This window comes from Linepithema humile, chromosome 1, assembly GCF_040581485.1.
Source record: "Linepithema humile isolate Giens D197 chromosome 1, Lhum_UNIL_v1.0, whole genome shotgun sequence".
In the NCBI taxonomy this organism is placed as follows: domain Eukaryota; kingdom Metazoa; phylum Arthropoda; class Insecta; order Hymenoptera; family Formicidae; genus Linepithema; species Linepithema humile.
The window spans coordinates 34,225,197-34,249,784 of NC_090128.1; the positions used below are offsets into that span (position 1 = coordinate 34,225,197).

Below are 24,588 nucleotides of genomic sequence, written 5' to 3' on the forward strand. Positions count from 1 at the left end.
CGTCCACGCTGAGGGCCGAGGAGGGAGAGAGAGAAAATGCTGCTCGAAATAATTATCCCTCCTCGGAAGGTGGGCACGATTCTCTCCGTCGTCGGGGATAATCCGCGAGGAAAGCCCGCGGCGTGGACGGATATCTGAAAGTAAACTACCGCTTCGTGAAAATTACTCGAATTCGTGGTATTTCGTGAAAATGCTCTCGAAACTTCTTCTTTGGAATTTATTCGCCATTCATTGCAGGTAACTTGCTCCGTTCCGAATGTAGAAAACGCTAGTTGTAGGTGAATTAAAAGTTTTCTCCCCCATCTCGAATTTTCCTTCGAATGAAAATTGGAGTTTTATTAATTTAAAAAAAAAATACTTTGCAGTTTTCTCGAAACGCTTCATTCTTCTTACCGCGCGATTCTTTCCTGTGAAAGACGAGAGCGCTTGTGATTCTCGATAGGACGGCGCTTTGTCTCGCATCGTAAAAAAAAAAACGTGAGAGGTGCAGCGACGACGGCGATAGAGCAGCAGCCGGCGAGCGCGTCGCAATTCGCCGGAGAGAGTTTTCATACAAAGGGAGCGGATCCCGAGGGTCGCTGCGTGGAAATGAGTGAAAGTACCCATTACTTAACTTCACGCTCGCTTCACGACGGAAAAGCGGTTTCTCGCCGCCAATTAGCCGGAAAACATTCAGGAGGGTTGTCGCCATTGTTCCGCTTTGTTTCAGTTAACTGTTGATAATGGAGAATTTTTTTTAATCACATCTTTGTTGCAACGGCAAAAAGTCGAGAAACTGATGAACCGCATCTGAGAAACGCTTTCAATTTACGGATGCGAGTAATTATCCCCGCGATGTTCTTTTATAAACATACTTTCTACGACTGCAAACGGCATATAAATTTTGTCAAGAAATTAAACGGTCATCCTATCTTGTCACGTATTGCCAGTGAAATGCTTAATTGACCCAATGGATATCTCTCGGGGATTAGAGAAACAGGTTCCACCTGACCAGTCCGCGTTTCTAATTAAAACGTACATAGTCGCACGACGAAAATTTTTCCTAAACACGCGACGTGGGCGAAACGAATTTCCATGCCGCTGTCGTAACCAGTTTGACTGAAACGAGTTACGCGACGAGCGAGGGGCTTTAAAACGGCGTTCGATCACGCGTTGCGCCGGTCGTCGTCGTTTTGACTTCCTGGCGCGTTTTGCGCAACACGCGCTTTTCTCACATTTAGCCCAGTCACCTGGTCACCACCGGTTAGTTGTATCAATTATCTGAAATCCGGTATATATTATAATTACAGACACTTATACATGTTACATTTTTAATTTCATATCGAAACTGGCATATTTATTATGCTGTTATATATTTAATAATATTTATATAGAACTTCCTTAAAAATGTAGTTTTACGATCGCTTTCCTGTATTCCGCGTGTATGCAGTTTCGATAAAATGAAGCGTCACGCTGCATTTGTCGGAGGATTCGCGCAAAACAGCGCAACGGCGTTTCCATCGAGTCCGGCGAGAAACAAGTTTCCGTCGGAGCGATCGTGTTATCGCGTATCCGTCGCACGGCCGATTATCCGCGCTGGTTCGTTCACTTTCACTGGCCCCCGGCCGGAAAGAGAAAAGCGATCGAAGAATACGGCCGAAGTGTTATATAAATTAGACGTTTCGCGAATTTTTCCGGCGCGCCGGTGCGTATCGAGATATCGATTTCGTGACGGAGTTGCAACTTCAGCCGCGGTGGTAGCGACGGTATTATAACTTTGCACACGCGCAAGGTGCCTGTTTTATGTATCCTAATCTAATATTTTATTTCAAATTTCATTTATTTATGCACATTTAAAATGGTAGAGTCTTTATATTATAACTTTCATATTTGAAATTTATATACAGCGCCTAGCGTGACGTATTGTTCTTAAGATCAAGATTTCCGCAAACAGATATTCGTTCACTTTACATACGAGATCGCGTGCCGCGGTGCCTTTCTAAAGCAGTAAAAAACGGACATCTTACTATGACATCTCTAATAAAGACTCTCGCGTTCTCGGCGGCTCCCACGCAAGTTGAATACGCCCGGGATCTCCTGCTTGCTTGTTCATCGATCGTGCGATTGTGTAGCCCGATAGTACGACATTCACGGAAGCTCCCGATACTGCGATATTTGCTTGCGTAAATTTCGCGTCGGTAGCCGGCATAACGGTATCGAGCCGCTGGCTCGTAGAGCGGCAGCCGCGATTAGAATTAACGTTTCTTCTTCGCGTGTGCTCGGTCGGTTTTCAGTAGCAGCTGTCGTTCTATGCACGGTAGAACTTGGTGTTTCAAATCGGTGCATGCGAACGGGAAAACGCCGCTTTCCCTACGGTCGTGCGATGGGAACAAATCGACGGGGAACTTTTATTCGGTTGCATTCTATTAGATCATCGCGCGTGATACACCGGATTTGGAAAGTTCGAATTTGCCAGTGTAGTATGTGGTGAATGTCTTCCGATAATTTCGCAATTACGGCTCTACAAATTGAGAGTTACGAAAAACGTAGCGATAAACCGTTAACGCGAAATGGAGAAACGACTTCGTTTTCTTAAAAAATATTCTAGGCGATAAAATGTAAAGTAAAGTAGGTCTTCGCGTTTTTCCAGGAAATTATATTTCCGTGAAACTATTAAAGTATCACGTTTTTACGTACCGGCTTGAATGTAATTGACATAATTATTGTTTTCGTCATAGTTATTATTGATGCCGCGGGCGTTTCGAGTCCGTTTCATTTCTCGACATTTCTACGCATGACTTTTCTGCCCGTCGAACTAGATTTTCAGCGTAGAAAAACGTGCATGCAAAGCCGGTGAATCCTAAACTGGCGAGATAATACTATACTTGCGCGTGCTCACGTATTAAATCGTAAAAGAAATATCGGTCACTGACTTTCGCTCAGCTCAACGCACGAATCAGGAATACACTCGCTTCTGCTATGTACTTATACTTCGTCTAACTGTAACTCGTGCTTCCTGCTCTGTCCATTCTTGGCGTCGATTTTGATTTTTTATTTCAAAACTCAATCGCACATAATATCTTTCTTTACTAAATCTATCGATAAATAAATATTAAGATTTTATTGAAATTAAATTTAGTTAAAATTAACTGAAGAATGAGTTTTTTGTACCATTTTAACCACCGGCGACGAATTAGAAGAAGAAGAAGAAATAATATACAACTTGTAGAGAGAAATATTGCGTTTTTGCAATTGACTAATGAAACAATTAATGGAAGTTTATTGGAGAAAGTTGATGTCAAATTTTTAGATATCTCGGAAACTAATAAGGCAAAGCTTTCTTCGTTGTGCCAATCTTGGCAGCGATCTTGGATGCGAAAATGCACAGTGTCTTTTTCTGCGACGCGATCCCTTTTCCGTCAGCGATGCGCGCCGTAAAAAGAGGTAGACGACGGCAGAGCCGTCGATCCCACGGCGATGCGGATCCTAATAAAGGTACGCTTTCGTATCCGCCTACGCGTCACGATTAACAATTAATGACGGTGTAACGAATGCCAAGCGGCGGCGGCTCACCTCGGCGTGCCATCGTGCGTAGGAAAGTGCGTCGCGCTCGTTGTCGTACACAAGTAGCCGGAGTCCCAATTATTCCGGAATAACGGACGACCTAGGAACATGTGTGTATGCGCGTGTGTGTGTCGTGTGCGCATATGCATGCATTCTCGTACGAGATGCACGTGTGCACAGGATGGAGACGCGTATGCATTTCGAAAAATCGTCGCGCCAGTTATTCGCTCGATTATCGTCTAACGGTGATTGACCCTCCGCGTCGGATGCGTAATGCACGTATTAGCATCACTGTACGATGTATTCGTAGATTCAATGAGCCACCCTCTATATATATATTTTTTTTTTCATTATATCCACAATTTTTATTGTAGGAAAATTAATTCGAAATTGCTCAGATGTGCAACATTTAATCGAAATATTTAATACATAAAATATCTTAATTCAATTTATTATACATTAGTTACTTTTATAAACATGCTAATAACTACAAAGAAACTTTCGTGTATGAATCAGTGTGTATACGAGATATTCAATTTAAATTATCATGGAGGTATTTATTTATAAACTTGCTAATTATACAGTTTACTCGCGGGAGCGACTTTACAAAGCAACTTTCATGTATACATCAGCGCGAAAACTTCGCAGGAATGTTAATCATTTTCGTTTGATCTGAGAGAAGTAGTGGCGCGACGCGAATGATCCAATTATCCCCGCTTCCCCGCGCGACGTAACGCATCCTTCCTTTGTATCCTGGCGCATATACATTCCCACGTTTTCACTGGCCGCGGCGAGGACAAAGGCCAGGTTTCACGACGACGGTGACCGAAAACGAGAGTCTACTTGGAAACGAATAACTTGAAAACAATACGCTATCGCATTTCATGCGATTCATCCTTCGTAAAACGTCGGGTACTTGCGTCGCATATGAAATGGCCGGTGCTTGTGGCACGGCATACGAAATGCCTTCGCAGTGACGTTTATAAATGTCAGATGATAAATTCCGGATTCAACTGAACAGAACAAACTCTCAAAAAATTGTCACCAAAAAATATAAATTATCAGATAGAAATATTAAGTGTTAATTTTTTTTCAAGAAAAAATTGATGTAAATATACTAAATCTATGATCTTTATATTTAACGTTTCTTCAAACTTTCTAGTTCTTCAAGGTTCGATAACCGCGCGTAATACTTTAATTAATTATAAAATTTAATAATAAACGAATGCGCCGAACGCGATCCATTTATGTAAGAGTAAGATTTGTTGTGAAACCTTCTGTTGGTGCGGATGTATGTTACGCGTGTCATAAGCGCGATTAAAAAAGCGTGAAAAAGAGTGAATGAACAGCGGAGCGAATTTCTAGACATTCCCGCGGTTATAAAGCGGAAAGACGAGCCGGTATCTCGCTTCCGCCTGACTCGAGAGTATTCGCGCTGGACGGGAGTTAATCACCAGTCCGAAGACTGGTCGATTTAGTGCCGCGCACTGACACCGAGTATCGATAGTACAGCGAACCCGCTCTTCTAGGATGGTGCACGCGCGCGCGCGGCGGACTTTCCGGCGGAAGCTGCCACCCTGAAAATTATTCGAGCGTGTCGAATCGCGCTCGCGTGATTGCGAACAGCGAATCACGATAGCCGTCTGTTTTCTCTCTCCGCGATCGATATATCGGCCAAACGATCCACATGTTCCCTTTGTCGACGCTGATTCTTAGTACGATCTTTCTCTCTTTATCATTTTCATTCTCATTCTCTCTCTTCCTCCTCATTCTTCTCGCAGTACTGATCCGAGGGATTACGAGGCGATCGCCATTGTGAATATGAATAATGACCCTTGAACCGCGAAGAGAGAAAATACAAGATTTAAAGATGTGATACACTAAAGATTCAAAGGCGTGATATTACAAAGTTTCAAAGTTGTTCGTTTTTTACTGCCCTTTCTGAGAAGAATAAAAACGCCATCTGGTCTTAATAATTTACTCTTGAATAAGCGAAGATTCTTCCGCCATGAATCTTTGTCAATCGACATTCCGGGCACGTGTCGTTGCAAATCGAAATTTAATCTGATCGCGCTTGCATTGAATTAGTCTCCTTCTCCACCGCCGAATGACCCGGATTATTGTCGAGATTGGCGTTTTCTATTTTTACGAGGGCAAGCGTCTCGTGTCTGGCACTGAACTTGTAACAGTTTTCCGCAAATGTCAACTATTCGATCGCGATGCCTTGCGCTCGGAGTTATACGGGCGATACTTACCGATGTGAACTTGGCGCCCAACTTTATTTAAAAAAAAAATCACTAATCTAGTTCGTTTGTACTTCGTTTGTACCTGTTTGTACCGCTTCTTATTTCGTTTGTACCTCAAAGGGTAAAAAAATACAAGGGGGTGAAAAAATGGCCAGCGCCCGATTACAAGATTTTTAAATTTCGTTTATGCCATTCGAAAGAGAATCGTTTGTACCCGTTTGTACCTCTTTTGATTTTGTTTGTACCTCAAAGGGTTCGAAGATACAGCGTTTTTCAGTTTCAGCCTAACCCTTCTATAGGGAACTTAGCCATTTTACAAGATATCGAGAAACGGCCAACGGCATTCGAAAGAGAATCGTTTGTACCCGTTTGTACCTCTTTTGTTTTCGTTTGTACCTCAAAGGGTTCGAAGATACAGCGTTTTTCAGTTTCAGCCTAACCCTTCTATAGGGAACTTAGCCATTTTACAAGATATCGAGAAACGACCAACGGCATTCGAAAGAGAATCGTTTGTATTCGTTTGTACCACTTTTGTTTTCGTTTGTACCTCAAAGGGTTCGAAGATACAGCGTTTTTCAGTTTCAGCCTAACCCTTCTATAGGGAACTTAGCCATTTTACAAGATATCGAGAAACGGCCAACGGCATTCGAAAGAGAATCGTTTGTACCCGTTTGTACCTCTTTTGTTTTCGTTTGTACCTCAAAGGGTTCGAAGATACAGCGTTTTTCAGTTTCAGCCTAACCCTTCTATAGGGAACTTAGCCATTTTACAAGATATCGAGAAACGACCAACGGCATTCGAAAGAGAATCGTTTGTATTCGTTTGTACCACTTTTGTTTTCGTTTGTACCTCAAAGGGTTCGAAGATACAGCGTTCTTCAGTTTCAGCCTAACCCTTTTATAGGGAACTTAGCCATTTTACAAGATATCGAGAAACGACCAACGGCATTCGAAAGAGAATCGTTTGTATTCCGTCGAGTAACGGGAAATTGGGAGACATATGACGATTTAAATAAAAATAAAACTTCATTAACAGCATCATCCCGAATGCTTCTGCAAAAAAAAAAAAATATCTATTACTTTTCATAAAACATTGAAATAATTTATTTTATCTTCGTGTTAACAGTAATTTTACTTTTGTTTGCGTTTATTTTATTACTCTAATATTTTCTTATAAATATTCATTATTAGTTTAGAAAAACATATTAAAAGTTTTTAAAAATTCTTTTTAATTCCATAAAAAATGAAAAAAAAATTTAATATTTTATACATAAAATGTTAACATTAAAAAATATTATAAGTCCAAAAATTTATTTAACAGGTTTCGTTAATCTAGACATAAAACATTTTTCATTAATTTCTAAGTATTTTCATCCTAAGTGTATCAATAATTAAAATTATTCCACTATTATATTCATCTTTATTTATAGTATAACACAGTAACGTAATACAATATTTAAAGTAAACGATCAATATTCAAAATATTATTTTAAGTTAATTTTAAGTTGATTTCACACAAAGAAATTGATTACGTGTTATAAAAAATTTGAAACGCAGTTAACTTTAAGCGTGAAGGCACTAATAACCGCTTGTTTATGTTAAAACTGAAAAACGCTGTATCTCCGAACCCTTTGAGGTACAAATGAAAACAAAAGAGGTACAAACGGATACAAACGATTCTCTTTTAAATGCCGTTGGCCGTTTCTCGATATCTTGTAAAATGGCTAAGTTCCCTATAAAAGGGTTAGGCTGAAACTGAAGAACGCTGTATCTTCGAACCCTTTGAGGTACAAACGAAAACAAAAGTGGTACAAACGAATACAAACGATTCTCTTTCGAATGCCGTTGGTCGTTTCTCGATATCTTGTAAAATGGCTAAGTTCCCTATAAAAGGGTTAGGCTGAAACTGAAGAACACTGTATCTTCGAACTCTTTGAGGTACAAACGAAAACAAAAGTGGTACAAACGAATACAAACGATTCTCTTTCGAATGCCGTTGGTCGTTTCTCGATATCTTGTAAAATGGCTAAGTTCCCTATAGAAGGGTTAGGCTGAAACTGAAAAACGCTGTATCTTCGAACCCTTTGAGGTACAAACAAAATCAAAAGAGGTACAAACGGGTACAAACGATTCTCTTTCGAATGGCATAAACGAAATTTAAAAATCTTGTAATCGGGCGCTGGCCATTTTTTCACCCCCTTGTATTTTTTTACCCTTTGAGGTACAAACGAAATAAGAAGCGGTACAAACAGGTACAAACGAAGTACAAACGAACTAGATTAGTGATTTTTTTTTTAAATAAAGTTGGGCGCCAAGTTCACATCGGTGATGTACTTGCGGTTTTATACATTTTGCAACGATTATTTCGCGCTGAAGCTTTTTCGAACGCAGCAGTTTTACAACTGCCGCTCTTTTTACAATTGAGCGAAACGCTTTTGCCCCGGCAGCAATAAAAATCGAGCAGGACGGTACGCCACTTCTTAGTGCGACGTTCCGTTAACATCGACTGCGACGCCCGAACTCTCGAAAACGTCCGTGAAATCGATTTCGTTCGCGAAGAGGCTCTCGAGAACGGCCGGTGTTCCGCAACTTCGCCTGCGGAAAAAGCCGTAGAAGACGACTACTCGGCAACGATTCTCCTTTTTCCTCCTTTTTTCTCTTACAGTGGACACTCTTTTTGCGCGGCAACATTTTTGCTGAACTCACCTTTTTGTTGATACGCCCGTGTCCTTTACTGGCACTTTGTTCTGTCCCGGTAGCTTAATGCGCCAGACATAACGAAGGACGACAGGACACGATAGAACGCGCAAAAAGAGAAGAAAGGGATAACGGAATTGCAACCTCTTTGGCGAGCGTTTGTCAATTATAAAAGAAACAATTTTGTGTTGTGTGTAGATTCGATAATTTTTTAACATCTTTTTCGCACAAATAAATTTTTGCGAAATGTACTTTCGTAAGCAATCCACTGAACGCATTTTTGTAAAATTATAGGGATTAATGAAAGTTTTATTCGAAGCAATCTCTTAAAATCCTCATAAAATTTCAGGAAAACATTGAGATGACATTTATTAAGAGCATTTAAAAGGATATTTCTCGGATATTCACGATTAAGAAGCCCTAAAAACTTGATATATCCGGTCTGCGACGGAAAGTGTACAAATGTGCGCACACTTCGAGGATGCGAAGTGTGTGCATTGTGCCAAAGACCACAAGGATCTCGGCGAGTGGAAGTGCAGTGCGTTGACATAGCTTCCTTTCTCAAGCGACATCGACATCGGTGTCATCAGAAGAAACGCGTTAAGAATTAAGGACGTGTCTCGAGCGAACGACGCGCAAAAGAAAGATGCGAAACGGCGGGCAAACGGCCCAGCAAACGGCGGTGATGACGCCGCCGCATCTGAACGGCACGGCGCAATTCATATCGGGCGGTTACGTGACGACGGGATACCTGCCGACGCGCCAATCCTGGACCCAGTTCCAGCCCTCGTCGCAGCATCCAGCCAGGAGCGCCGGCGGCAGGCCTCTGTCGCTGCCGCCGCCCCCGCCGCCCTCGCGACGGGACAACCAGAGGCCTTGCAACGGAGGTCCGACGAAGAACACATCTCTGCCGCATCTCCGAGCGGCTAACCACAGAAGTACCATCCCTTCGGTGAGTCAGAGATCCACGGAGACGTGTTCTTGACGTTGAACGAAGCGGAGTCTTGAAAAGCTTCTCGAGGAGAAAAATTGACAGCGAATGACTTGTATTAAATTTTGGAAATGCGAGCTATTGGAGTTAGGAGCGTCGATGGGAGGCGGCGGGTACAGAGAAAGTGAAACAGGAGTCGTTAGTTTTTCTTTTTACGAGCGAACCGCGTTACATAAACCGCGCTTTAGCACCGCGCGAGCGATGGGAACTATTCCGCTCCGAGTCGTTATCTCCCCGCTGTTGGTCGGTAGTTTCGCGGTACTTTATTGAACGCGTAAAAGGTGGAAGAACATCGTGAAATCGGGAGCATTCCGGTGGCGAGACGCAGTGCGCGAATGCCAATCCTTCCTTGGAATCGGTCCAGAAAACTGCGTTTCGGAGAAACGCTTTCTCACCGCGCAATTGTAAGATTACTTGAACCGAAAAGGGCGATATCGATCTGCATTTACGAGCTTCGCCGGCGCTGAGTGAATCGGGAGACGACCCGGAAGTGCATTAAGCGATATCTGTAGCGATCTCGGTGGCGTCCGGTGGCCGTGCGCGCGTATGTCGCCTCTCGAGAAACAGAAATGGAACTTATGTGGTGACTGGGCGCGTGGCGTGACTGTAATCCCTTTGGCGAGTCAAAAGGCTCTCGAGAGCGTCCCTGAAGTACGATTTGGAGAATGGATTCGCGACGGCGGCACGCTGTTACGGATATCGCCCTGGATATAAGGGATGAATTGAAGAGCGATTTACCGAGAATATCTGCTTGTACCGCTTGTTGGAATTTATAGCCAATTGTGTAGCGGAGACACAACAGCGAACATAGATATTTCTCGATGTCGCGAGCTCGATCAAATTTATAACGCTACGGCCCGAAGTTAAAAGTTGAGCGCTGAAAGCGTCCCAAACAGCCAGCCATTTTATTGTAAGAGTGTAGAATCTGAGGAACTCGTATTATTAAAAGGTTCAATATTCTATTTGATGTGATCCGGAAATTCAAATATTTTAATATTGAAAGTTCGCCAGATATCCGGATTGCCGGGAAATTTTAATAATAGATGACGCGAAAGGTCCGCGAGAGAACTCATCGGAAATTGACTACCGCTTTAATACTTCACCGAGCGTTTCGTAACGCGGCTTAATTCAGCGACTAAGCCGATTGGTAACGGTCTGGAAAAAACGGATGATACATAGACGGAGAAAGAGAAAGGCCGAGGATTACGCGCCGTGGGTATTCAGAAAGGTCCGCCGTGGAATACTTAATCCCCGTGTTATCTATGGATGTTCACGCAGGAATGTCGGAAATTATATGCAGTTTCAATATTACATAAAGGAAATTGGATTTTTCACAAATCCCGCGTGAAAATTGATTTTTTATTTAATTAATTCAACGCTTTCCATCATTCTCTGATATTTATCACGAAGATGAGAATTCAATTTTTTTTGCATGATACAATCCGTATTAATTTTTTCATATTAATCATATTAATTTTCTAATTAATTAATTTAGCACGTTTCGCCTTTTTTCTGATATTAATTATTATGAAGATGGGAATTTATAATTTCTTTTTTTTACGACACATTCCATGTTGATATTAGAAATTAACTTCCTAATTAATTAATTTCATACTATTTGCCATTTCCTGAAATTATTACGACGATAAATATTTATAACTTCTTTTTTTGCACGATGTTTTACAACATATCTATGATCAGTTATCGATCAATGTATCATCTTGTTATATTGACAGGCCTATTCTGCAATCCAATTATAAGTTGAAATTGATTCGCCACAATGAAAACTGGCAAAACAATGGAGTATACCTAAAATGTGATAGCCTATTTGCGGCCTGACGAATACCACGCGAATGATGTTACTCTGATACTTGTTCATGCATATTCTATGACACTGGCGCGTGATAAATACACGTGAACAATACGCGGTATTTGTCTGGCTACTAAAAATTCCCGTCACTTTCGCGTTGTAATGTAGCCACGTAGAAAATATTTGCTCCCCCGAGCGCTCGCGCAAACGCTCGATGAATGATTCAAGCTGAAATTAGTTTCGCGCAGTTGAAATTGTCTCACGCGTTGTCTATCAACGTCAAATTGCAGTCACTGATTTTCCCTGATTTTCGCCACTAATAATATTTTAATGCGTTTTTAATGCGTAGTGTTTGACATAGCAATTTTATAACAATCCAGGCACGAGTCCAACCGTTCGCAAAAAAGATTACTTAGCTCGACGATTCTCGAGAGATCTTCACGGAGATTTTCTCGCGTGATCTTTGCTTATACACAAGCCGCGGATAAAACCTCGAGATCGACGCAAACACGGATTACCTCGCGTGGAGAATGCGCGACGAGGTCCGCGAAGGTGGGATTCGAAAGAGACCAGTTTTGTCCGTGAAGTCCAAACGAGCTCTAACCCGAGAGTTTGAAATCCGAGCTACGTCGAGATCCTAGAAAGTAGTCGTGGTGTCGCGTTTCGTTTCAGCTGATCGAATGTTCTAGCCGGTTCCCTGGGGGTCGAAAAAAGTCGATGGTTTTGCGGTTGAGAGAAACATTCGAGACGTTAGATGTGGCAAGAAAAGCGTTTCAAGTTGATTTTTTCCGTAATTCGATTACAAAGATGACGAGATTCGACGGGGATATTTTATGATTTGGTAACATCAGTTTAAAAACATTTGAAACAAATAGATTAGACGAATCGATTGTAGAATATTTTAAGAACAATTTTGGAGAAAAATGATATTAAATTCGAATGTTGTATTTCCCATTAAATGTTTCCTATAATTTTATGTTTCTCGTTACCATATAAATAACTGTGCGAATGAATATTTTACATATTTGAATATACAGTTAAAATTTTTCTCTCAGATAAAACGCTTTTTCTCACAGTTTTTTTCCGAAACGTCCTACATTTTGCCGTTGAACCGATCATAATGAAACAAAACGCAGACAAAAGAACGCGGCGCGAGCGCTCCGCATGCAGCATGGAAATACCGGTGTAACAGGATTCTCGTGGACCGTAAGATCTCGCGCGGAGAGACCGCGTGCGCCTTTTTTTTTATCCTCTCTTCTTTCGGCCGAGGCCAGCGCAAGGTCGACTCTCACCATATTGCCTCACACGTGCGGACTCGCGTGCGTTCGGTAAGACCGCACGACGAAGTATCGGTTACCGTCGAATCGTTTCGATGCCGTGTTTGCTTGCAGTGTCGCGTTGCATTACTCCGGGGAGTATTAATTAAATCAATGCATTGCTCTCTTGTCAACTTGTCAATTTAATAATGCAACGTGCATATCTCAATTTTACATGAACTTCACATCGAGAGGTTTAATCATCAAGAATTAACGATTGTTATTCAATGTGCTTTGCATACTGTATTGTTTAATAATTAATTGTTAATTACTGCATTATTATAAATTTAGCATTGAGGCGTATAACATACTCATATATTACTATAATAATAATAACAATATGTACAGCAATTAATATTTTAGAAAAGCCGAACCGGCTTTTTCTTAATGCCACTCTGTTGTCCCATTACGTCGGCTGCAAAAATAATTGCAGCGCATTAAACGCAAGCTTGCTAAAATGTATGCGCGTGGCGGAACGCTCAATTGTACATTCGAAAATACGAACGACGGCGTTTTGTGTCACGTATATTGTGCTCCCGGTAACATAACTCGCGGGGACGAAACTGGAACTCTCAATCGCACACGCGCGCAATCCGAAACAATTTATTTACGGCGTGTGACTTTTCCGTGTACGCGCAAGCTCGTATTCCGCCGATGTGCTTCTGCCGGCGCGTAAACATCCTCGATGGCGGCCGAACGCTTCATATTTACGATATCGCACAGATTGCATTCGGGAATGCGGTGCGCCCGAAGGACACGTCGATGTTCAACCCGTGCATCGCTGCCCTTCACGCGTGCAGCGGTTTGCTGCATTCTGCGCGCGCGACCCTGCGTATCGTATATCGATGTGCGTGCGCCTGCATACATAAAGAAATAGTTATGGATGCGCAATGCGCCGAGTGCGGAGCTCGTATCTAGCATTTGCACACCCGACGACACCGTTGATAGAGAACTGCGATAGCAAAAATCTATGACAGCGAAGTTGATGAACAGTTTTCAAAACCGGTGACAGCCAAAGTGACGCAATGTATACTCGCCGTATCTCGGACGCGGATTTTTATTTGATCCCGCATATTCCCATCCATTACTGATAACGCAACGCTATTTCGGGCTGACGGCTTAGACGTAAGCGAACCTCCGTTATCCAAATAAATTAATTTTAATTACGAATACGATAAAGTCCTTGTTCAAATAGACCTTAGCGTCGGGCCGATCAACACTGCAATTTCGCAGCAACACTGTCATTTATCAATCGGATAAGAATCAGAGCCATCGTGGCGTTCAGAAGTGTCGCAGGTGATAAAAAGCTCGGTTAATTATGAGCGCGTCTCGCCGCACTCGCGCTTATTTTCACAGCGATAAAATATATCTACCGTGACGTGTGTATTGAAAACAAGGGGGAGGGGCGAGGGGGGGGGGAGAAGATACATTATGCAACGTGTGCGACCATGCGTGATTGAACTGAGAAAATAATACGTGTAAAGTATTTCGAGTTCTCCCGAAATTTCGAAAAGTTTCTGCGATTTACTTGATCTTTCTTATTTGCATTCGCGGACCGCATCGTCGGAGATTGATGTCGGCTCCTCAAGTTAAATCCTGCATGATAATTTCAAGAGCGTCGAGAAAGCTCGTCAAGCTTTCAGCGCGCCTATCGCCTCCGTACTCGGCGAAACGATTTATAACACACACCTCGCGTGCCGCAATTTCTCATTATCTCGTATCAGAGCGGCAGAATGGCATTTCACGATCAAGGAATTGCGCAATGGGTTCGAATTCCACGCGTTCGTTCAACTCCGCGCGATTAAACACGCGATCGGAGGAAATGTGTTTCGCGCTTCAACGGTCGCGTTATTACTACTATATTAGCGCGACGACCGGTACACCGCGATAAATATTCGCGGACGTACGAAGCGGCCCGGCTCGGCAGCGAATGCAATTTCCGATGCGCTCCGTTTTCTTTTGCGCCGGGCGCGCAGAAAGGAGCCGCAGTCGATAACGCATTTGCATTTTGATTGCGCGCGCGGATAGGCAAAAATTATAAATGTAAATATGAGAGCCGTTAGCTCTCTCGGGAAAGTTATGCCCGGCTATGCAAAATTTCGTTTCTCGCGTCACTCGCGCAGCGGAAGTGAGCATTTGTTTTTTTTTTTTTTTGTGCGTTCAGCGTAGATCCGCTCTATTTCTGGTGCGAACTTATCGCGCACGAAGACAGTCGTTCTATTTCTCGCGCTTTTTTCAATTGTGACCCATTTCGCGATGAATGAGCTAAGCACTCGATTTTAATTAATGGGTTATCTCTCTCTCTCTCTCTCCCGATGGAGCGTGGAAATTAAATGCTGTCGGGGAAACGGGGTCGTGTCTCGAGAAATGATACGCACAAGGAACCGCGGAACGATAAGAGGGCGGTAAATCTATCAGTGCGTTATTAACCGGGCTGCCGCATATTATGCAACGTAATGCGGCGTCTCTGGTGCGGAAGCGCATAGGTATATACCCGGTCATAATAACCCGTGGTTCGGTCATTCGGCTTTAATTAAATGAATATTCATGCGGGGTTCCGCCGCACACTGCCGCCGTTAGGGGCGACAGAGGGGCGGAACAAAAAAGTGGCATCGCCACTAAGAACTCTCGCTGGCGATGTTGGCCGTAAAGATACGTTTCAACGTTCGTTTACACGTCTCGCTAACAGCAGCCCGGCATAATATTCGCGGCGCGGCTAAGCTGCAGAATTTTGAAAGTGGCTCAACGAGCGTTACCGCACGCCACGTGTCGGTGTTCGACCTCGTTTACGACGAGAGGGTGAGGACGCCGAAATTAAAGTTTAACCGGCATTCAAGCGGCGACGCGATCATCGAGCAGAGCGTGGAAAATATGGAAGGCGCTCGTGATGACGGCGAATCGCGTGCTCGCTCCGCCGTTAAACGAGGGAAAATTATCAGGAAAACACTTGGACGCATACTTGGCAGTTTGCGAGCTCGCCCCGCCTATTTTATGCTAATGCTAAACGAACTTCGCGACGAGATGCGAGTATTTACTTCGCGCTGAGAAAATCCCGAGCAATATTGTTGTCAAACTGCATTTACGTGTTAATTTTATTTACTTCTTTCATTCTTAATTTTGTCTTAATTTTGAAATAATTGCCATCGCAAAAGCTAGATAAATCAGTAAACGAAATCTGACTGCCAAAAATGTTGGATTTATTTATTCATATTGCAAAAGGATCTGAAAGAAATTCAATACATTTTTCAACAATGTATTTCTCTCAAATTTTTATCTCATTCTATACATTGGAGAATCCGTGATGCAGATGTCGCGAATTGTCGCGTATCATTCTGATTCCGGCCGGCGCGCGCTTTTGTCCGCTCGGCTTTATTATTGTCAATATTGACTGTGTTGATTGACCCTCTAGAACGCTCGCCGCGTCAGTCCGCACCTGCCTCTTGCATTCTGAATCGCTTCGCTGCACTCGTGTCACGTACGTGAGAGATGGTCGGGCAATCGCGATTTTCCGTCGGCCGTATAACAAGGAAAAAAACAAGTGACGCCAGATATCGCTCGGTGGTTTCGATTTATAGCGAATTATTCACGCGCTTATTGTCTGTTTCCACGCATGAGCCGCAACAAAAATACGCCGGCAAATTCATTTGCGCATGCATTTTACAATTTCAATGCATGAGAGAAAGTTCATAACTAGTTTTACTGCAATGGAACTACAATTTAATGTTGTATGAAATATTAATTTATATTTAATTTCCGGACTGTGTAACTCCCTTTAAACGAATTTCATTATGACTTGTATTAATTTTGCTTCCGAATTCGTTCAATTTAACAAAATTTCGCGCAACTTTCTTAGATAATCATGAATAATATTTCTCGTGTACGACAATCAAATATAACACACAATTTATTTTTAATCAAGAGAAGTCAAGCGGACTTTGTCACGCAAATGCGCGAAAATCAACGGCATCAAAGCGAACGCAAAAATTGTGTAGTCCCGCGCGCTTAACGTTACTTTCGCTCGGCGCGTTTTAAGATGCGACCCAAGCTTCTAATTTGTTATGCATTCAGATTCACAAAGAGTAACTTTAACATATGGTAATGAAATTCTTCTTTGGCACACAACAACCCGTTTGATGTACAAAGATATTCTGGGTTACTTCTCTAACTCAATTCATCCGCAATATGGCGCATTTTCCGTAAAAGTGAGTTTAACCGGTGCAATCTTGCAACTGTTGTGACCAATTTGCATGGAAACCCGGAAGCAATCACGCCGTCCAAATCGACGACGAAAAAGATTCCACGTTTCGCTCAGTATAACCGGAAACGTGCGATTTTTTTACTTGCAATGTCTCATAGACGTCTTGTTCGTGTCGAGTGATGAAATATGCAGCTGCATTAGACTGCTGTTTCATTGAATCAAGTGGAATATTGCAAATAGGTATCGGACCGTTCTCATCTCGAGGGAGAACAATTGCAGCTTCTTGAAATTAATGCGATCCCGTTGTAGTCTGACAGTCTTGAGCTTTCTGATGAAGTTGGCACGTTTATCTTGAGAGGCGGCGGGTCTATTTGAGTGTCTCTCGTCTCTTAAAAGGACGGCTGAGACGAAATTCTTGAGACGCGGTTACACTTCTTAATTAAGATGTGTCAGAACGATACCAAACTTCGTGTTATCTGGCAAATTATTTCAGCCCCGTCGTTCAGCGGAGCGATATCGCTTAAATAAGGTTCTCATTGCGTGGTGTTAAAGGGACTCGGCAGAAATTTAGATTAATTCGAGGATCTAATGAACAATGCGGGCGTGATAAAAATTTAACGCATATTTTGGGGAGACGGATACGTCCAAAACATAACAAAGCAGACACATTTGTACGAATAAATGTCGCTCTTCATTAATTTGTCATCTGCGTAAAAAAAAAACTCCACAAATCGCATTTAGCACGCTGTAACTTTAAAATTAACGTCGCACGCTTTGAATATAATATTTTAGGAAATATTTACATGAATTTGCGTTTGAAATTAATTTCGCGAATTATCTGGAAATATATGCTGAGTGTAACATGTGTTTTGACGAGAAGACTGCTGTAATACATCATTATTCAGCAACATGTAGAACGCAGTTAATTCACTGACGTATGACCATCGTGCTATGAAATTTATTGTATTGCGCAATTTGAATGAGATTTTATGAATCGCAGCTACTGATAGACGCGTGTATAATGGAATAAAGCTATTTGCGGCTATTAATCGAGCGCCCTTGGCAGCCCTATGTCAATTTCATCACATCCGCTGATTGTATCTGGGTCAAAGACAGATAACAGGAAACCTGCCTGCCTGTATACAGTAGCGTAGTTAATGTAGTTTGGAATAGGTTCAGCCACATCAATGCACGAGTCGCTGTCCGAACTAGCCTAATAAGATAAGAGGCTTTTGTCAGGGATCTGAAGCATTATTATAGACGTTGCGAATATAATTATCGAGGAAGAGATGAAAATTTTTCTTCCCAAATATCTCGATAAGCGCATTATAAAATTATTAATAATAAATCTCTATTGTCTTTTAAAGAAAGAAAAGAAAGAAAATTTCCATCTTTTTTACTATAAATAATATTTAAAATGCAGATAACATTTAATATTGTATTTTCGCTACGCAAATGTCTTTGTTATGCATCACAATGCACATTTTCCGGGAGTTAGCTCCTTGAAAGCGACTGCCGGTGCTTCGGCCACCTACGTGCCGGAATTTTTTTGCGACCACCGCTAATTAGGATTTGCGTCGCGAAAGTTCGAGGCGGTGCTGCGCGCGTCAAAATGCTGTTGACTGAAGAGGAGAGCCATACACGATGCATCTTGACGATGCGGTATTGCACGCGGAGTCGAGAGTCATTCTCTTCCCTTGTCTCTGCTGCTCTCGTTCGCTCTCGCCATCGCGAACACGAATCCCAGATTGTACACAGCGTGCATTGATTGCACGATTCGGATCCACTCTTGCGATCGAAAAGTTGCGTGTGCGAGTTCTTCTCTCGTTAATTAAATATTATTACCTCTCCTGCGTACGCTCGTATACAGAATTGATAATTATCCCGATTAAAAAATGATTCGTTCTTTTTATAACTGTATCGTAAATGTATGTTGCGCAAATTGCGAACGCAATAATCTTTACAAATATGGTCGTTACTGCGTGGTTAACCGTGCATTAATGCGACCTGCTAGAACAAGATGTAGTGCCGTGTAGTAAACCGCCGACCACAAATTTGCACTATGCTAATCTCTGGTAACATCCGCGTATTAGATTGTAATTCGCAGTAATCTTACAGGAATGTAATACTGAGTTAATCGTAGTGGCGTAATTTTCGAGTGTTTCATACGCTCATGCGATCGCCAAGTTGTTGCGAGTCGGTGACCTAAGCGGCACGGAATGGAAATGATCGCAGCCCGGCAAAAATCAATGCCCTTTAAATCCATTGACGCGATAAAGCGTCGCCATCGGGATATATGAGGGAATTTGCAAAGCAAATTTTCCGGATTTCACCGGCGGGATCGCGAATTTTTATCCCGTTGCCCTTAAAGCCCATCCAGGTTTTCGAAGCTGCGCTTTAATCTCGTCGCTGTGATATGAGCTTTCAGTTTACTGACTTTTTGCGCGATCCGCGGATTGCGGACTGGAGAGAATAAAGAGTTTGCTTCGCAAAAAGCTCACGTGCATATTCATCATTAACCCGGGTGTCCGAGACAAATTAGCGTTTTCGACGCTTATCAACGGATATGACTCTTCGGAAAATTCGAACGGGAGGAAATAAAAAGGACTTTATCTGTATGATTTGTCAGCAAAAAATTGTTTTATATCATAAATCGTATTTATGATTAACTGTTTTAATCTTTTATTGCGATTTAATCGAAAAAGAATAAAATGTTAGTATTCGAGACATTGTGGGAAATTAAAAAATTTTGCGAAAGGCGCAAAGTAAAGCTTAATTACAGGTGAAACATTAAGGGCGTGCAATTCGCTTTCCGGGCTGTTTTGCCGCCTCAAGTTCTTGCGTGCAACGAGCACAAAAGCTGCTGTTGAAATTGTAGAAGGAATTTATATAATATATAAGACGCGCCACTTTCTGCTCTTTCATCGCCGCCGTTTTATTACGAGGTGACCTTTTCGCGAGACGGTGAGAAAAATCTCCGGCAACGCGATTTCCTCGGCTGCGGGACGCGGAGTCGGCCTTCCGGGACCGGGAAGCCGATAAGAAAGAATCAGTGGCGATGAATTCTCTGGGATTTCTTTTTTCGTCCGCGACCGTAAGCTTCGTTTCGCCGCAAATCACGCTTACGTGATTTGCCGCGCGACGGCGGCGGCTCGCTGAACGCCAGCGGCAACGAGAGCGCAGAAAGCGGAGAGAAACCGTCGGGACGCAAAACAGTGGCGTATGTCCGTAATTTATTAATGTCCCGGGAGTAATGTCGCTCCTTAGCGCAAATGGCTGCCAAGCGCGAAGAAGAAACGTACAAGCGAGCGGCACTCGTCGCCCGCCAGTCTAAACAGCGGATTAGACGAGAGGACGTTCATTTGTCAAGCTGCTCGCTCAGGTATTTATCCCGGTGCCGTGATTTGCACGTAAGCGTAAACTGAAAAACTGCGGCTTACACACAATGTGCATATTCGCTTCGCGCGAGATATATCGCTGGGGATTATTAAAGAGACGCGTATAATTTATTCAGTTCGCGTGAAGAAAGCGTGAAGCCGGCGCTCCGCACATTTTCTTGATGGTATGCGCATTATGACGTCATGTGTCATCCCGTAGAAAGGAGCCAAGGAGAACTGCATTGCTGCTTGCGGAATAACTGTATTTATTAATCCCCGAAGGCCGCGCGAGTAACGAAGAAAGTATAAAACGCCTGAAAGGAGTCACGAAATTTCTCAATATTCCGTTACGCCGTGCTGTTGCGTCACGGGGATGACCCGCGGTGCTTTTTGCGGAAATAATCGCGAGATAATGATTACGAAAGCGATGCGAAATGTCGAATGACGAAAGTAATTAACCGGAGACCGTTGGAATTTCTGTTACAGAAGGTGGACCCCGAGCTGATATTTACGAAACAGGAACGAATCGGGAAGGGTAGCTTCGGCGAGGTCTTCAAAGGAATCGACAACAGGACTCAGCAGGTCGTCGCCATCAAGATCATCGATCTCGAGGAGGCGGAGGATGAGATCGAGGACATACAGCAGGAGATCATGGTGCTGTCGCAATGCGACAGTCCGTACGTCACCAAGTATTACGGATCTTATCTCAAAGTGAGTAGAAGAGCACTCTTTAATATTTTCTCTCTTCGTACGACAGTTATTTCATTTTAAGCAGTAGTTATCACACGGGCGGGATTGTATTCGCTGCATAATGCAGCGGGCGACACTCCTCTTTTTGTCGCCGTTCTATCTCAGCGAATCGCTGCAGTATAATCGCGCAGGTAGAAAAATAAAAGTTCCGCTATCGAGGGCACTTGGCCGTTACGCCCCATCATTTTTTATGCGGCAAAGAATAGGAAGGGCTTGACGGTCGGTTAACTATCGCTTCCGGCACGGCTGTGTCGCGTCGCTTCCGCTTCCTGCGTACAGTTCAACAGGCACGATTGGGAATACGGCAAATCCCCGCAATTTGTTCGGACTGCGTCGGTCGCAGTAATAAGAGCGATTTTTGTTTCCAGACAATTTATCGTTTCTTTATTTACAAATTTAGTAAAGTAACTTGTTAAACAAGTATTGTTAGACAAATTAATAAAATATTTTTATACAATATTTTTATCCGGAAATATATTTTTCAAAGGTGATTTTCAAACGTAATTTCTCCAGAAGAAATCATCCGTCCGTCTCCAAGCGAATGCGATTTCCGTACTGTACTGTTCGTGCGCATCGGGAAAATTATGTCGATCAACGGGATCGAGATCGAGCGTCTCGCGAAAAGGTCGCGGACGATCGTTTGCATAAGTCTCGCGTTCACCCGACGAACTCGGTGAACCATGAGCGAGGAGATACGTTTTACGTGATCGTCGACACGATTTCTGTGCCGGCCGAGAGGAGACGCGTTTCCTCGCCGTATCGTTTTGTTGCATTACCGGCAAGCCAGAGCTATTTGCGATTCCACGTGGAAAGAGGGGCAGGAGGGGCGAACATTGTCCGCATTCTGAAATAAATACCAGAATTTCAGACGATTTTAGCGCAGTCAAATTTTTTTTCTCACGCAGCTCGCTCGGCTGATGAAATAATTTTGTAATATTTATTTATAATTTTTCTACACAAATTTTGCTAATTTCACGCTTTTTGTTTTGATACTTTTATTACATTAATTTTGATCGATCCTTCTTTTGTAAAGTTAGATTTTATAAAAAAATATTACAAATTGTGTTTGTAATGTTTTCTTTGACTTTTACTTCGATATCTATTCTGGCTATAATATATTTTCGCAATTATCAATTACGTGGTTATTATCCTTGTTAGTTGCGTTTTATTGATGTTCCGTAATGGTGACTGCGCTCCGTGTAATAGCGACGACCAATTACTTGACCTGAGACGTCGCAGCGCCAGCGAATAAATCATAAACTTTGCGAAGGGCGTTGCAGAGGGACAAGTGAATCATCGCGATCGTTATCGAGAATTGTTGAGGGACCGTTAATTGCAGTAAAAGGAGGAGGATTACACTGTTCCCTCGCGTCGATCTCGCGAGGCTGTGCACAAAACGAGGAAACAGATTACACTAACACGCCCCTTCGTTTTCGTAGCCGAGAAGCGCGAACTCTTAATATGATTACTTATGAAATGAAATGGCACCCAATACTGCGCCCGGCTCTGAGAGAAGTTTCCTTAATGATCGCGCGAAACGGTCATTAACGATCGTTAGTCTCTGTCTCTTTCTCTCTCTCTCCCTCTCTCTCTCTCTCTCTCTCTCTCTCTCGCGAGCGTGAACACTAGAGTTGAAAATACATTCTTACTAATTTGTGCCGCGACGTTCGCGACTTGAAACGAAACGAGGGCGTATATGTTTGTGTGGATAATTATGCGGACGCTAAGTGATCATAATTACGAGCGATTGATATTGCAAAATGAGCGCTGTGAAACATAAACGATACGAATAATTATCGAGATAATGACGCATGTAATTGGCACATTTTACGAAACAGCGTTGTATCGATTAACTCTCGATCGCCCGATCGTACAGTGGATACTGAAGTCTATTTAGATTTATAATAAAATTGTATTTTTACGATTTTAAAGACAGGAGATAATGACGAGCAAGAGGTAGAATTTTGTTTTGTTTCGATTACGATTGTAAGCCGCTGTAAACAACAACTGCGGAGATGAATCCGAAGAGTGGACCGGGTTTCCATTCCACCAAGCGAGAGACAAATATTATATTTTTGCCGGAAAATATTTTATTTTTCATTAAATTTATTTTGTGATTATTTCACAAGATAAATTTACGCAGCAAAATCGCAGAACTGAAAACCGTGGGATACAAAAATATGGCTCTGCCATTCGATATGTCAGTCGAGACGAGAGGTTTCGTGATATTTCCTCATCTTTCGGCATCCGTGTCTCTCTTCCCTTTGCCATCGAAGTTTTTCCGCTTCCCCGCATAATACCCGGGAACAATGCCGCGGTCCCGCAATCTCGCGATGACACATCGACGATTATTGCGAAGAAATATGAAGGAAGGCGCCGCACACAGGTGCCTACGCGCCCGTCTACGCGCCTGATGTCATCGTATAACGGGTGTACCGCCGCCACCATCGCAGCCGTCTCGATTACCGCAGCTTTCCAGCCTTCGGAAACTGTTATTAAGCCGAGGCCAAGTCGGTCAACAACGGTTATCGGACGACGGCGCTCCGCGATCCACGCGTTTGCGCGCGATCGCGTATCTCCGCGCGTATCGCGCGAGATGAAAATTTCCCATCCACTTCTATAATACACAACCGTGAGTTTTCTTTTTCCTGCGTAAAAACACCCCGGCCATTCTCGCGCCGACATTATTGCGCGGTGCGGAATATTTTTATTTCGTATAAAAGAAAAAAAAAGAAAAAAAACGAAAGGAAAACAGCAAATTCGCATTTCGCAGAATATTCAGATTTGATCTCCCGTAAAAACTGCCGCTCCAGCTCGACGATTGCATTCGTTTATGAGGCACATTGCAAAATGTTACAATCTAGATTATTCGTTTATATTGCAGAAACGGTATTTTGTGTATCTCCGGAATCACATGAAAACGCGCGTGGACGTAAGCTGGATAAACTAGGCGGTCGAGATGGCTCTCGCAATACCCGACGGCACACCTTCGATTTCTCAATCCGGATACACCGTCGATTATAAGGGCGTAAAACGTTGTGATTCCCCGGTTGTTTCTTCACACCCGTTCGTTGAAGAGGCGGCTAAAAATATTGCTTCATTATCGATCTTCTAAAAATATTGTTTCACCGCCGAAGCCGCCGGATTAATAAAACGAACGCTTGCACGTGCAGCTCGCAATATGCTTTGTTTATCGCCTATCGCGTACGTACAACTTCTAATATATATTTCAATATCCATTTTTGTTATTAAAAACGATGCGAACTCCAGGAATCCATGAAACTACGTCACGCGATATTATCATATAATTCACTTTAATAACGTCTGGATCTCGGTGGCATATTGCGGATAATTAGCCGGAACTACTTTTGCGGAATGAATTTTATCCGCGGCGTGTAATATCTGAATAGTATATACGAGAGTAAAAATTCGCGGCGTTTCTTCTCTTTTATCCTACCATTATGCTCGGTTCATTGTGCCGCGAACAAAAGACAATGCCTGCAGCGATCGCGCACGTTCCGCTTCCGAAGAGGAGCGGCGCGCAGTCGAGATTTCATGAATGAACGAGTATAATTGGACGGTTATTATGCGGGAGTCGCAAATGTCTCGGCGAATGTCGGGCCTCTTAATGAAATTGCCGTATTTTCGCCACTTTGATTCC

The 24,588-nt window shown here is 42.8% G+C and overlaps 1 protein-coding gene across 5 annotated transcripts in view; it reads left to right on the plus strand.

The window, feature by feature from the left end:
• Nucleotides 1-24,588, plus strand: part of GckIII (Germinal centre kinase III) — a 100,467-nt gene that overhangs the window by 64,790 nt on the left and 11,089 nt on the right. For 4 of the 5 annotated variants that reach the window (XM_012359613.2, XM_012359611.2, XM_067355493.1 and 1 more), the window contains one exon: nucleotides 20,664-20,888. In XM_012359613.2, the coding sequence (XP_012215036.1) occupies nucleotides 20,664-20,888 (225 nt within the window). Of the gene's footprint in view, nucleotides 1-8,834; nucleotides 9,438-20,663; nucleotides 20,889-24,588 lie in introns of all 5 variants that reach the window. The other variant, XM_012359610.2, reaches the window with a different exon arrangement.